The sequence below is a fragment of the Toxotes jaculatrix genome, chromosome 15 (genome assembly GCF_017976425.1).
Source record: "Toxotes jaculatrix isolate fToxJac2 chromosome 15, fToxJac2.pri, whole genome shotgun sequence".
NCBI classification, from domain to species: Eukaryota; Metazoa; Chordata; class Actinopteri; family Toxotidae; genus Toxotes; species Toxotes jaculatrix.
Window position 1 is genome coordinate 22,092,175 of NC_054408.1, and position 14,677 is coordinate 22,106,851.

The 14,677-nt window shown below is 41.6% G+C and overlaps 2 protein-coding genes across 2 annotated transcripts in view; one reads left to right on the forward strand and one right to left on the reverse strand.

Moving 5' to 3' along the window:
- The window catches only part of LOC121194897 (small membrane A-kinase anchor protein-like), a 5,490-nt gene extending 4,237 nt beyond the window's left edge, over positions 1 to 1,253 (reverse strand). The window contains exon 1 of the mRNA XM_041058029.1: positions 924 to 1,253. The gene's annotated coding sequence lies outside the window, so the exon portion shown is untranslated. The remainder of the gene's footprint in view (positions 1 to 923) is intronic.
- A 2,108-nt stretch (positions 1,254 to 3,361) lies between these two features.
- On the forward strand, positions 3,362 to 7,266 carry mstnb (myostatin b). The gene is made up of 3 exons (XM_041057610.1): positions 3,362 to 3,852; positions 4,241 to 4,611; positions 5,495 to 7,266. The coding sequence occupies exons 1-3, from the start codon at positions 3,474 to 3,476 to the stop codon at positions 5,873 to 5,875; spliced, it is 1,131 nt and encodes a 376-aa protein (XP_040913544.1). The 5' UTR covers positions 3,362 to 3,473; the 3' UTR covers positions 5,876 to 7,266.
- The last annotated feature ends 7,411 nt before the right edge of the window (positions 7,267 to 14,677 follow it).

Here is a 14,677-nt window from a genome sequence, read left to right on the forward strand (position 1 = left end):
CAGACACAGACTAAAAATACCAGATGGTAGGAACGAGGGAAGGATTGTGAACGATTTTCGTACTGGCTGTGGCAGCTACGTGACCCGGGCTCCAGTGGCTGGCTCCAGGTCAAGGCCTTGACCTCTGCAGGGTCATTTTTAACCACGCTCTGCTCCTCTGCACATCAAGTGTGTTACTCATTCACCGCCCCCCACCACTTCAGAGTGTTTTATGACTCAATCCCTCGGCCTATTTTGTATAGCATGTCACAGGGACGTCTGTCTCTAGCTTGAGTGCACTGATGCTGTTTTGTTGTAAGCCTGTGTCTCCCATCTGTTCCACTAACCGAGCCCTCGCAGCCTGATTCACAGTGACAGCCCCTTTCCTCGGACTACAGGCCTTGGCGCACAGGAAACGTGCTTCATTCAGAAAGCTGCCTGCTGTAGTCTACACAACACGCAGGCCATGAATCATTTATGCAGAACGGGGAGTCTCACTGAGAGTAAAACCACATTGTAGCTCCACGAATCTGAAGTGTCTCACAATCCCTCTCCCAGGTCTGATGTTATGTTAATGAGCTTAAATGGTTGGAAGTGTGTCTCAATGTTAACGTGCACCAAAAACTGTGGAAGCACGAGCTGGCAGACAGCCCCGTGGGATTTGGATTAACGTGATTTATTTGAACAACACGGTGTGGAGCTGGTTTTTTTTTTTTTTTTTGTGCCAACTCATCTGAGCCTCAGTGGAAATATCTGTGTAAACATGAAATTAAAATAAATATGTCAACACAAGACGGAGACGTACTGTGGAGATGTGCATACTTTTAACAGTGTGTGGCAAACGCGTCAGGTTTTTCTCCATCCCACCAAAAAATAATAATAATAATCCGGCGACAGAGGAAATAACCCAAGGTCGTTCAAGTAAATAATAATCCGGACATCACCTGCTGTCGCGCCGGTTCGTCTGTCCTCTCCTCAGCTCTTCAGACAGCATCTGAACTTCAAACTTGAACGTTATCGATTGTGTGCAACGTGTAAACAAAATTAACAAAATTATCTCCCAAGTTGCTGCTGCTGCTGCTGTTCGTTGGTTCTTTGGTTGCAGCGGGATGAAGCGCTCCGCACCTGATTTCCAAATAATCTCTTGAGGGGGGGAGAAAAAGGAAAACACACACACTCCCAGGCTGGTGGACCAGGCGGAACACTGTCCCTCTGTTTCCTCCACGTCGGTCAACGCTGAGTGCAGCTCCGGAGCAGAGGAGGAATCACAGAGTCTGGACTGACTTCAGCGCAACGAACGACGCTCCACGGCAATTACCGATCTGCAGCGGCTCTGCACCGCGCAGACAGTGGCTGCTGCAACGCTGCCACCTGGCGGCCACATTAAAGAACACCAAACACTTGGCCCCCCCAAAAACACTATATCGCCATGTAAACATGTAATGATACATGAGCTTATGTTACTGGGTTATTATCTGCAGTGAAAGCAGCATTTTATCGCTGTAGCTGCAGGAGGTTCTGCATCTGTGTTTATTTGATCTTAAACCTCAAAGTAACTTCCTGTCAAACAATAGCACAAAGGAGTAAAAAGGACATTTTTGTCTATGAAATATAGAAAAGCAGAAGAACAAAGGTGCACAGTTCTACTTCATGTCTTTTCATCTCTGGTTTTCATAAATGTCGGTTTAATTTAAATTGGTACTTAAATTTGTTTAACGTTCCTTTTTTTTTTTGAGTGAAGTTTACATGCAGGCCACCTGCACAGAGACATGTTGTATACGCTCACAGTGAAGGACAGACAAATACAACAAGGCAGTTGGAAGTCCCACTAACAAACACTATGCCATAACCTTTCCATTTACGCTCGCTGAGTTAACGGCCGTTATGATTGGTGGAGCAAAATCACAGGCAATGAAACAACCAATCACAGCCATTCAACAACACTTCCGCCTTCTTACAGCAGCCTTTTCACAGTACATCAGGTATCCACTGTGTCAGTTTGAATTAGTTAGGGTTTTTAGTAGTTTCTAAGAAATAGAACCTGGTTTAGTCAAACGTTTGTCTCTAAGTTGCAGCCAATGTTTTTCTCAGATGTAAATTCCTTTCGTAAATATTAGTATACTGTGTTTAAATAATAATGTAATGTGATGGAAATATACTTTTACGCTCTATCTATCTATCTATCTATCTACCTACCTACCTATGCATGTTATTAATGTCTTAATAAAAGGCGAAGTTTTATAAGAGGAATTTCATGGACTTTATAAATTCAGAGAGCCAGTGAGATGATTGCTTGTCGGTTTTAGCAGTGATCAGTGATCTATCAGTATTCGGTCTTGGGTGTATTGATTAGTGAATCTGGCAGGTGAAGTGTTTAGAGCTGTCTCCATCGCCTGTGAGAGAACAGCTGACTGTGAATAAAACTGCAGTCAACGAGCTCCTCTCACGGGTCTCTGGTCTTGCAGGCTGTCTGAAAACGGTCTGTTCCTCAGTTTTATTTTATTTTGTGACGTGTTTAATTTCTTTAGCGTTTTTGATGCGCGTGTTAATAACCGGCCACATGATGGCGCTCTCTTCTCATGTCCTACAACTCGGTTTCACTAGCAAGGATTTGGAGAGAAAAAAATCCTGGACCAAGGAATTCATTTATCTGCACTGATTTTAGTTTAAATCTCCGTTCGGGAAACGATGTATTTCCAGTTTTCATTTGACAAGAACCGATAATCCGCTTCTCACAAGGAAACCTGACCTTAACAGACCACACCAACAGAGAGGATTTGACTGACATTACATATGATTTGAATTCTTATCTTTACTCGTGGGTGAAATTTATTCCCACATCAGGGCAGAAACAGCTGCATCCATGTGCTGTCCAACACACAGGCACAGAGAAATGCAGACTAAGACATTTGATGGATCAATCATGCCTGTAGTTCATATTAATTTGACAAACTGATTTTTAAAAGTTATTTTATTTTTAAGAAACGCAGCTTATTCCGACTTATTTTGACTGAAACTGCATTATCTGTATTTATTTGTTCATTTTAATGCAACAGGTCTAAATCACGTGTTGTTTGTTGTGCATATGTTTAATTTGATCTTCATCAGTGCATTAAATATTGCACACACTCCAGTCTGCGCCCCTGTGCCCATTGCGCAATCACGGCAAGTGAGTTTATCCATCTGTGGCCACTTTCAGTACATGCTCACAGTCTGCATCCCTTTATGGTTTGACAGCGAAAAAAAAGTTTTCATGTCAGTCGGTTGAAATTCATTGTTGCCTGTCCAGCCAATCATAGTTTTTGACGACACAAAAGAGGCTAAAGTTGGAGTATAAAAAGGTGCGCGCTAATAAAGTATGATGCCTATCAGAGTGCGACATTAATCCAAACGCAGTTCAGTCACGCATTAGGTCCAGCACACACGCACACACACACACACACACCAGGGGATCTTTTTTTTTTTTCTAAATCAAACTTCACACCTTAGAGACAATGCATCTGTCTCAGATTGTGCTCTATCTTAGTTTGCTGATTGCTTTGGGTCCAGTAGTTTTGAGCGACCAAGAAACGCACCAGCAGCCCTCGGCCACCAGCCCAGAAGACACGGAGCAGTGCGCCACCTGCGAGGTCCGGCAGCAGATTAAAACCATGCGATTAAACGCGATAAAATCTCAGATTCTGAGCAAACTGCGAATGAAAGAAGCTCCAAACATCAGCCGAGATATAGTGAAGCAGCTCCTGCCGAAAGCGCCGCCGCTGCAGCAGCTTCTCGACCAGTACGACGTGCTGGGAGATGACAACAAGGATGTAGTCATGGAGGAGGATGATGAGCACGCTATCACGGAGACAATAATGATGATGGCCACTGAACGTAAGTTTTTATTTCGCTTTGTTTCTTTTGTTTCTGCATGATGAAAAGAACGAGCTCGGTTGTCTTCAAAAATAGGTTTTTACGCACGGGGCAGAGCGCGCGGGAGTCGCTATAAATAGGCTTTATATTGACAACATGTAGCTAGGTTTTTTTTAACCAGGTTTTGATTTTGTAAATGTGGACACACAAATATTACCAAGTTTTAAAACAGCATATGGATCAATTCATTTTGGCTGAGGGCGCGTGGTCATTACGCACAGGGCAGGCTTCCAGAGTTCAAATTCCGTGCCACGGATTTTAATTTACACCGGTTTATTTCTGTCTGTAAATTTCAATCACACATGGCCGGTGCACGCTGAGAACCTTTTCTCTCCCTGTCTTTCCTCAGCTGACTCCATCGTCCAAGTGGATGAGGAACCAAAGTGCTGCTTTTTCTCTTTTTCTCAAAAGTTTCAAGCCAGTCGCATAGTACGGGCGCAGCTCTGGGTGCATCTGCGCCCGGCGGACGAGGCGACCACTGTGTTCCTGCAGATATCCCGCCTGATGCCGGTCACAGACGGGAACAGGCACATACGAATCCGTTCCCTGAAGATCGACGTGAATTCCGGGGTCAGTTCTTGGCAAAGTATAGACGTCAAACAAGTGCTGAGTGTCTGGCTGCGGCAGCCTGAGACTAACTGGGGCATCGAGATTAACGCGTTCGATTCGAGGGGAAATGATTTGGCCGTGACCTCCGCAGAGCCGGGAGAGGAAGGACTGGTGAGCCGAACCTTTAATCTCACATCAAACGGAACTTTATGATGTTTTTGCTATAAGTGATAACTGGCGGTTAGGGTTAGGGTTAGTGTATCTCATCAGTAAACCTGCAGGAGTGAATAGTGCGGGTGCATGTGTGCAGAGCCATTTGCTGCTGCAGCTGCTGGATCAGTTCATTATCTGGGCTCCAAGTCCTAATCCGTATGATGATTGGACCGTCCTGAGAGAAACAAAAATGATTTCTGAAAAATCCAGATTCTAATTGGGTTTTCAATAGAAGTATTTTGGACTTTTCTGTTGCCCTGTACAGGGGTTTTAACTTTAGGCATACAGAGGTTTCAGTGCACAGAGAGGCTTTGCAGAATCAGCAAGTGGTTAAACATTCATGCATTTCACTGCTGGAAGAAGGAATTAAGATTTAAAAGACTCTGGAAAGCTGTTCATCAACACAGACTCCATGTAGGCGCACACCTGTATTTGGACCAATGCCCAGTCCACAATAACCTCAAATCTTACTGCTTGATTACATAAAAGCTAACCTGCTTCACATTCCTTGAAGTATTCTGTGTGACTGTGTAAATCAGAGTAATTGCCTGCACACACACACACACACAGCTACTATCAATGACAAACACACATCACACGGCTCAAATACTGGCACCAGGCTTTGGGGCAATTAGAATACCTAGACGGCTGTGGTTAACCAACCGTCAGATGATTTAATTTCTTTAAAACTCAAAGTTTCATAATATTATCGTGCCATGTTTGAAAACCAGCATCAAAGGTCGAGGGCACCGGGTTAAAAGATGTAAGCTGAATGTTGTCACCTGCCTCTTTTTGCAAAGCAGTTATTTTCAAAGTTTTAATACACACGCTGTAATTTCAGCAACCATTCATGGAGGTTAAGATCTCGGAGGGCCCCAAGAGAGCCAGGAGAGACACGGGCCTGGACTGCGATGAGAACTCTCCAGAGTCCCGGTGCTGTCGCTATCCGCTCACAGTTGACTTTGAAGACTTTGGCTGGGACTGGATTATTGCCCCAAAGCGCTACAAGGCCAACTATTGCTCAGGGGAGTGTGAGTACATGCACTTGCAGAAGTACCCACATACCCACCTGGTGAACAAGGCCAATCCCAGAGGGACAGCAGGTCCCTGCTGTACCCCCACCAAGATGTCGCCCATCAACATGCTCTACTTTAACCGCAAAGAGCAGATCATCTACGGCAAGATCCCCTCCATGGTAGTGGACCGTTGTGGATGCTCTTGAGTTGGGACGGAGACCCTGGCGAGAGGGACGGGAGGACGGAGGGGCTGTGGCTTGCTCCGGCCTCCAACTTCAGACTTGTTGACACAACCAATCCACCAGTTCCAATGCTTTCCTGCAGAACATGGTGCAATAGAACCAGAGTAGAGGCCACAAACAGCCCGACTTTCCCACCGGGCAGTGCTTTCACAACCGGCATAGCTCTTTTCTTTCTTCCAGTGAAATCTTAGCCATAGAGGCTCGAAGTCAGATTGATACAGGAACACACATACACACAAAACACACATGCTGGACCTTGGAAAAAAAAACTTTTTTTTTTTTCCATTGTCTCAGTGTTCTGTGCTCTATCCATTTATACAACCATGCTGACAGATTATACTCACATGCCATCTACTCCACTCCACTCCACATAGCCAACATGCAAGCTATTACACTTTTTGCTAAGCTATATGTTTGTGATAATCATTTTTTGAGTTATGTTTTCAGAGTGAAACCAGGAATCCTCAAGGACTTTTTGAAAGGGCTTGGAAAACACACAGCTGGGGACTCCTTCGAGTGATATTTCACACTGGTAGAACATGCGTTAGTACACATAGGTTCATAGGAGTTGGAAAGATGAAAGCTGGCAGCACGGTGCACCCTTAGTCACCCCCACTTTATTACTTCCATTTATAAAACCCAAACAAACGTTGCAACATTCATGCATTTGGAAAATTAGACACTTGATATTATCTTTCCTGTATTGGATCAAACTTTAAGTTTTTTAAATCCAAAATTCGAAGAGCTGTGGAATAAGATCCTAAGTGCAGGTGGTGACGTGGTGGTTGATCACTCCTGAGATCCTATGGACACAAAAATGCTCCACTGGGTTAAAGTACCACTTTAGGTCTTGACAGATCTTCATGTACTCTGCCATACATACACACAGCAACATACCTGACCAAGGAGCACTCTTGCTCAGTCATAATCACTATCCAACAAAACAGCCAGACCTGCCCAATACACTTGAATTATTCTGATTGTAAATTCACATTACTGGACAGAAGGACTTGAACTGAAGGCACAATGAATGCAGCCTACAAATGAAAATGTGTTAAAGACAGAGAAAATGGATTGTTTAGATGTATGAATGTTGAGATCATGCTTAAACTCTGTCTTACAAACAACACAGTTTGCACTATGGCACACCAATAGAAAGAATTGGTTGCTACAAAAGTTGTAAAAACTGATTTTGATATGTTTGTATTGTATACATATGCCATTGTTTCCATTAGGAGTTGCCTTTCTAAACCACTGTTGGTAAATGTATAAAACCACAATCTATCAAGATAAAAAAAAAATGTAATACAGCAACTCTATATACTTGTTTTAACAAATAAAGTTTCTAGCTTGTTTGTTCAGTTCTGTTTGTTTGAGTAGTGTGTCACATCCAGACAATCGGCCCTAATGTGCACTTTAGCACAAATTAGCGAGAACGCTAACTTTCAATAATCTGAATTTTAAAGTTATACTGTAGCCTTTTAGCCATACTGAGTCATGTCAATTCCTGGAAAACGTCAACAACATATCTTCTTGTATTCAATTTCTAAATCATACACAGTATGAAATCATATATATTAACGCATATTTTAAAGTTATTACAAAGTTATTCCAACCATAAAACAGAATTTTACTACAGTTTCTCAAAAGAGGAAGGCTGGACATGCCTTTGTTTCTAGAGTGGTTTCAGAGTTAGCTTAGTGTCATTCTGCTGACTCACAGATCATATCCAAACTTGATGTTTCAGTATCACAACACAACAACCTGAACCTTAACATCGCAACTCCATTTCACACTTCAGCAGCTGAGAATCTTTATGTCTTCACCACATGGTGTAAACTGATAAGTTACCCAGGCACTGTGTGAGTGTGCGTGCTGTGTGCGCGGGTATGAGGAGAATAGTAATGACAACACGCACACTCTGTTTACCTAACTACACCTGCACAATCCCATCAGCATAAGCCTGTTTTATCGTAAGTGTAATTCAGACCAATTTCCCTGACTTTGCTTTTTTCCAGTGAAGGGATGTTGAAAGTATTGCAGTCTAATGAGAGGATGTGAACTCTGGTGCGCTCTGACAGCATGACCTATTCGACTGACGGCCTCATTGAGGCCTGACTTCCGCCCAGTAGAGGGCGAATTGAGCACTGCCCCTGAGAGCCACTTCCTTTCCTGCTGAGTGCTGGAAAGCTGCCATGTAGATCGGCCACAGAGGAGAGCAGACCCCAGACAGAGTGGATCCACAGAACTTCTTGTCTGTCACAGATTTTAGGTTCTACATTTCTCTGTTTGCTGAAAAGATTTGTAAATGAAAGAGCACTCTTGAGGAAAAATGGTTAATTACCATAGAATATGAGCTTGATTAATTATTACATATTTAACCGCACAGTCTGTAACCTCTATCCTGATGTGTAACTACATCTGCAGTTTGACATGGGCATGGACTTTTCCAACTGTTTATTTTCACATTATTCATTTTTTTTATTCGCTTTTTATTATTACTGTCAAAGTAATGCCCATAAAGGGAATTAGATTCCATCTTACAATATCAGATATTATCTTAGAGAGTAGCGGATTGTAATTAATGGATTTGAGTTAACTCAAGTTTTGTGGTAGATTGACTCCAAGGTTCCATATTTTCCCGTGATGGCTTTGTCTGGCCTATAATCAAAAGTAAGAACCTGTGTTTTTTGGGCATTTACTTTGTTGCCAGACAGTAGGCTGTGATCAGTAAGAGTTGATGTAGTTGGTTTTGATAGGCATAACAGGACATCTTCTGCAAATAGAACTATCTTCTGTATTCCTCCTCCATATGTTTACCTTTAATATTTTCATTTCCTTTCATCCATTGGCTTAGAGGTTCCAAAAAAATGGCAAAGAGAAGAGGACTCGCTGAACAACCCTGTCAACATCCATGCTCTAAACTGATAGAGGTACTTTCATATTATTACTAATGACACATGTTTTAAAAGTTAGCAATTTACCATCAATCCTAGGTCTCATTTATTAATGTCAGTTACACTTGTTCTCACAGCTCTCCAGGACCAAAATTTCTGTTTTACAGTTGTATGTTATAGCCATGTCCACTGTCAGTAACTCCTCAGTGCAGATTTGTTTCAGTATTCGTTCTGCTGCTGTCTGCTTGTTTCAAGCTACTTTCTGAACAGGACCTGGGAAACATTTTGACTGAGCATCACTACATCTGTCAAGAGTCAGACCCTGGAGGACTGTATCCGCCAGCGACATTCCACCTCTGACAGGTGAGGAAGTGAGAGTGAGAGAACGGGAAGGAGGATGTGAGGGGGTAAAGGAGTAGTCCAAGGCAGCTGGATACCCCGTTATTGGACAGGATTCCTGGTGTGTAAAGTTAATAGAAAATGAATGGATAGAACCTGTATTCCTCTTCAAGTCCTCATTAATAAATGATAATTAATGATGCGTGATACAGCTGCTTAATGATGTTTGATAATGATATGAAAATGGGTTTTGAATAAAGAAGGATGAAATCACATTTTTGCACATTTAAAACAAAAGTTGGTTTTACCCAAATCACAAAATAATATTTTTTACCCACTTACTCTGAGTGGAATCTGGCTATAGTTTTGGTTTTACTCTTGTAATGTTTTAGATATATGGTGCTCAAAGCATCTTTGAGTGAGACCAGGAAGGGTAAAGATTACAACAGTGAACAGTTGCTGTAGCTGAGGAGATCATGGAAATGCCACCAGTTATTACAATGAATCTGGTGGAGACCATGAATATCTGCACCACATTTCATGGGAATCCATTCAGTAGTTGTCAAGACCTCATGGTAGCATTAGAGGAAGTTTGACAAGATCACAGAAGTCATTAGGATACATTGTCTGGGAACCATGAATAGCCACAGTCTAGGACAAGACGTTAAGATAGTTGACTTCAGTAAAAACTTTGACCAGCTAGTGGCACAAAGTTAGGGGGGGTCACTAGAGTTGTTAGTATTTATCCTCTAGGGACCCTGAATATCTTTTATGGTAATCCATCCAATAGTTGCTACAGAAATCTGTACCACATTTCACCAAAAGTAATGATGATTACACACACACACACACACATACACACACACACACACACACACACATATATATATATATATATATATATTTGAAGACTGATTGCAGCATAATCTAAGACTAACATTTCTGTTCATCTCAATTCTACAGCAAGGCCTCAAGATTTCCCCCACATATGGAGAAAGGAGGGGGATGCCCTGTCCTGGATGTGGTGCAGGACTATGGACAGCGGGTGGGAAGAGAAAAGGGGCTTGCCAGGTTCATCCAATAACATGTGGAGCCTTTAACAGATGTGCGAACCATAGCATCTGGAGAAGTGTTTCTGCTGACAGATTGCTCAGTGGCAAAGGTCTTCCTTGACAACAGCATGGTTCAAGAGTGATGGCAGATCAAGTTGTCAAACCATGAAGAGGTTGAGACGAACACGTACGCAAGGTTGGACGAAATCCAGCGATGAACTTAAACAAAGCTGAGAGAACTAATGTGCTGAAATTCCCTTACTGAATTTCAGCAACCACCCTACACGGTTTGGAAACAAAAAACTGCCACCTGTTTCGAGCTGTTGTGTCGACCACAATATTTCTACAATAGCCTGATTCCAGACCTCTGGATCACTACACACATATCAGATTTGTTCAGCGATTTAAAAAAGTCTGGGGTTTTCCCTGGATGGAATCGGAGCTTTCTAGGCAGGGTTAAGAATGAGGACATCACCTTCCTACATAGCTAACTAGCTATCAAGAAACATCAAGTGCAACTGGAAAATGGCCACAAAAATGGTGCTGACCATGGATGAGACGCAGCTGTGCTGGTTGCTGGAAGTCGACTTAAACAAATAACAACTTAAATCCTCATAATTCTTTAATCATCATTAAGAATGTTAAATACTCCCTGCACCTACTACCACAGCTTCTTTGGCAACTGAAAATAACATTGGTTAGACAAGTATGTCCCTTGCTATGGATTAGTTGGGGCAAAACAACCCAATGGGGCACTTTACCATAACATCAGTTTGATCATGTTTTTTCTCTCTTTCCCTCTCACTCTTAAGTCATAAATTTTGTCTTTAGGTTTTAAAGATAACGTTACACTTTATAGTAGCGATTTAAACAAGAATCATTTCTCGTCAATGATAAATTTTGCCTAAACCTCACTTATTAGATAATTACAGCGTATTATAGACAGTTCAGAGAACTATTAGATGCTGAATTACAGTTTAAGAAACAACCGTTTGGAACAACAGCAGATTGTCTCCATCTGTTATCAGGGGAGCTAATTTTTGTTAAGTAATTCTTAAAAAAAACAGTTTCATTTCAAACTTTAGAGAGAAAATTGTTCCCATTTTGCCACTAATGTGACATTAATTAATACAATCAGTGACTGAAATTGTGTTACAGTAAGTGTATGTTTTATTCCATAATATGAACAACACTGACCAGGGTAATAGTACACAGTCTCCAGTGTCCATCTGACCACTGAGTTAAACAACGTGCCCCTGGGAAGTCACTTAATCGTATGAGGACATGATGCGTAAGATCCACATTGTAATCACTTAAACAACCAGCAGAAGATGATCATCTCAGGCCAGATTGACAGGTTGTTTGTGAAAATCCCTCTTGGGTCGACAGAAAGCAATGAAAAGCAATAAAATCAGCCAGTCTAGGACAAGATAAGGGCCAGATGGCCAGCTGCTGAATGCTACCTGTCTTCACTTCTCCAGTGATTTATCCTTCCCGTCTGCACTCTGCTTGCTTTTTCACTTAGGGATGAGGAATCACTATTCCTACCACAAAACTGACAGTCACCTCTGGGAAGCTATCACATGATTAATGACTTTGTAAAACGGCTGGAAGTTTGGAGAGAGGACAAATTTGGTGCTCACTCCAGATATGTTTACAAAATTCCTCAATGTCAGTGTTTGTTTGCGAGGAGGGGTTAGGTGACGAGCAAAAAACGTGGCCCTAAGCCATCCAAGGTCCAAAGCAGCGAGGCATTCTCCCTCTGGGGACGGAGAGAGTTGACAGTGATGAAGAATAGATGTTCCTCTAAGGAGACTAAGGGAGGGCAGATTATGGAAACCTCCTGTCTCCTGTTGATATGCCTATGTTCTTAACACAGACGGATGTAGAATAGTATCAGGTATGTGTCAAGAGAGCGGGACAGATTTTGACATCTCAGAAATAACATTTATGGTACGTTTTTACAGATTACTGCGCACAATTAATTTTACAAGAAGCTTAGCTGAATGACATTCATGCAGCGAGCAGGACTTTCCAGAATTAAGCTTTGGTGGATAAATCCAGGAGACTGTCTGAACACACGTTTGACATTTATTGATATGGAAGGAAATCCAACTTTTAAAAAATGTTTAATATGTCAATATGCTTATGGCATATTTATTTGAATAATCAACAGCGTTTATTTCTAGGTTTGATTATCCCGAAGCCTGAAAACATCACATGACCTACAGGCATTGTAGCTAGAGCAGCTATTCCTTGAAAGCAGATATTCCTTGAGCTGGGCATCCTGAGTTATTTGCCCTGTGAATTTTACAGTTTTAACTATGCATGTGGTGTTTCCCTGCTGCTAACCCAAAGATCCTCTTTTTTTAATTACCTGAAATATATACCTCCGGGTAGCATGTGTTGGAATATAACTTCAAAACTTGCTGTGGGAATTGCTGACAAGTGATTAAAAATTAAAAAGAGTAGACTTGATGGCCCCATTGTGGATGCCCTTGACCCAAGAAATTGAATGTGGTGTGGCTGTAAATTCTCCACCAGTTGAGAACCTGTGGCTTTTTAACACCCATCACATTAGTGAGTGCCTGAAGCCCATAAAAACGTAGTGGCTCTTCAGTGGTTGGCAGAAAAGTGCACAGTCACAGCAAGGCACCACCACCAATTACCAGCTGAAAAACAAAAACTTAGATGCAGCAAAGATTTTATAGTCGGTCCCATATGGAACATGGTATGGTTAATGGTTTTAAGACGCTTGATTAAGTCCTTCTGTGAAGTTTAGGTGATGATGGTGAATGTTGGGGTTTGGTGACAGATTTAAAGGTCTTTGTTTGCATCATTCAAAGATTCTTTAATGGCTTTTATGTTTCAGACAGAAAATGACATACATTGAAGATCTGTTAACCACAGTTTTTTTTATGAATGAATAATTATGCAGTGAAGACGTTTGCAGTCATTTGCAATGACAAACCCACAGAGAATAATCTTGTGCAATATGTTACCAGCTTTTTTAGCAAAAAGCTCAGTTTAACACATTTCATTAGAACTGCAGGGCTTCCTGGGATTTTAAAATTACAACAGTCCTGGGATATATGACGGCTAGATAGACTGCTAGGTCTAACTTATTTAACTTTTTCTGAAAGGTTACTCAGATCCAGCACCAAGCTAACTGACACCATGTCAAAGAAGACGTCAGTGTGGCTGCGTTTAAAAAGTATGACCAAAAACTCAAGTGTAAATTTTGATATCACAGTTCAACTTTCATGTTTTGTGCTTGAGGCTTTGTGTGTGACACATATGAGAATTGGCATATTTCAGTATGTGATGTTGCAAATACGAGCTTTTTGTGTTTTTAGAGTGCACTCTACCTGGTAGATTAACTCTAGTTAATCTAGAGATAATGTGCAGATTCCCCCACCCAGTTCCTTGGTTGAAGAGAAGGGACGATTTCAGTCAAACAACATTGTTTTTGGTTGACTACAGCCCTACATGTATCACATGGTCAGATATGCAACTACACATGTGCTAGTGTTACTCTACATCCACTGGATGTGTAAATAAGTAGTGGGTGGTTTGCTAACACATCAGCCATTACAACTTAATTAGATGATAATACAGTCTAGATAATACTGTAGATGATACAGTAGTGTAGATAATACAATATGTCCACCTGGGTGTCTAGGCTGCAGAGTTTTTCAGTAAGGCTTTAAAAGCCCTCCACACACAACACAGGTGTTTTCAGTTGCTACGGCTGATTAGTCCTCTAAGGTTAAAGCTATGCTGTGTGACGCTAGCACAACTAAGAGACGTGAAAAAACAAACAATGTCTAAAAACACCCACAAAGCCAAAGATGTCTAATCAGGCAAATGGAAGCACCTGTGTGGGTGGACTATGGGAGTGCAGGGATTTTAACAATTTATCCAGCGTCTGGTCAGATTATTACTGTACAAAAGCCCGTGATTGTAAGGGGAGGTATGAATCATTCTGAATGCCAGTGCAGCCATTTCGTGCAATTTCACTTAAAATTGGGAACATTTTTATAGGCAAAAGTGAAATATTTACTCATCTAGTTTTTTTTTTCCCCTCAGGTTATTTTCAAGGTTTTCAGAGAATGGAGTCTATCCCTCAGCTATTCCATTTTCTAAAATCCATCAGTTTTATGAGCCTTTCATTGCTACATTTGTCTGTGACTTATATAAATAACATTATAAACTCCGCCTTTAGGTGTAGATATGGATATTAGTATTATGAAATCTGAATCATTTTTAGCCATGGCAGTGGCATGACTCTGTAGACGCCAGGATCAGTCGCTTGGCAGTTAGTAGTCCTATGAGCAGGTTAACAGTTTTGGTTTGAAAAGGATCATTGGATAAAATTTGGTGCCAACATCCACGGTTTGAACTGTAATAACCTTGGTGATCCTCTGACTTTTCCCTTTTGTTGCTATTATCAGGTCATTAGTGCTCTGTTGAATATC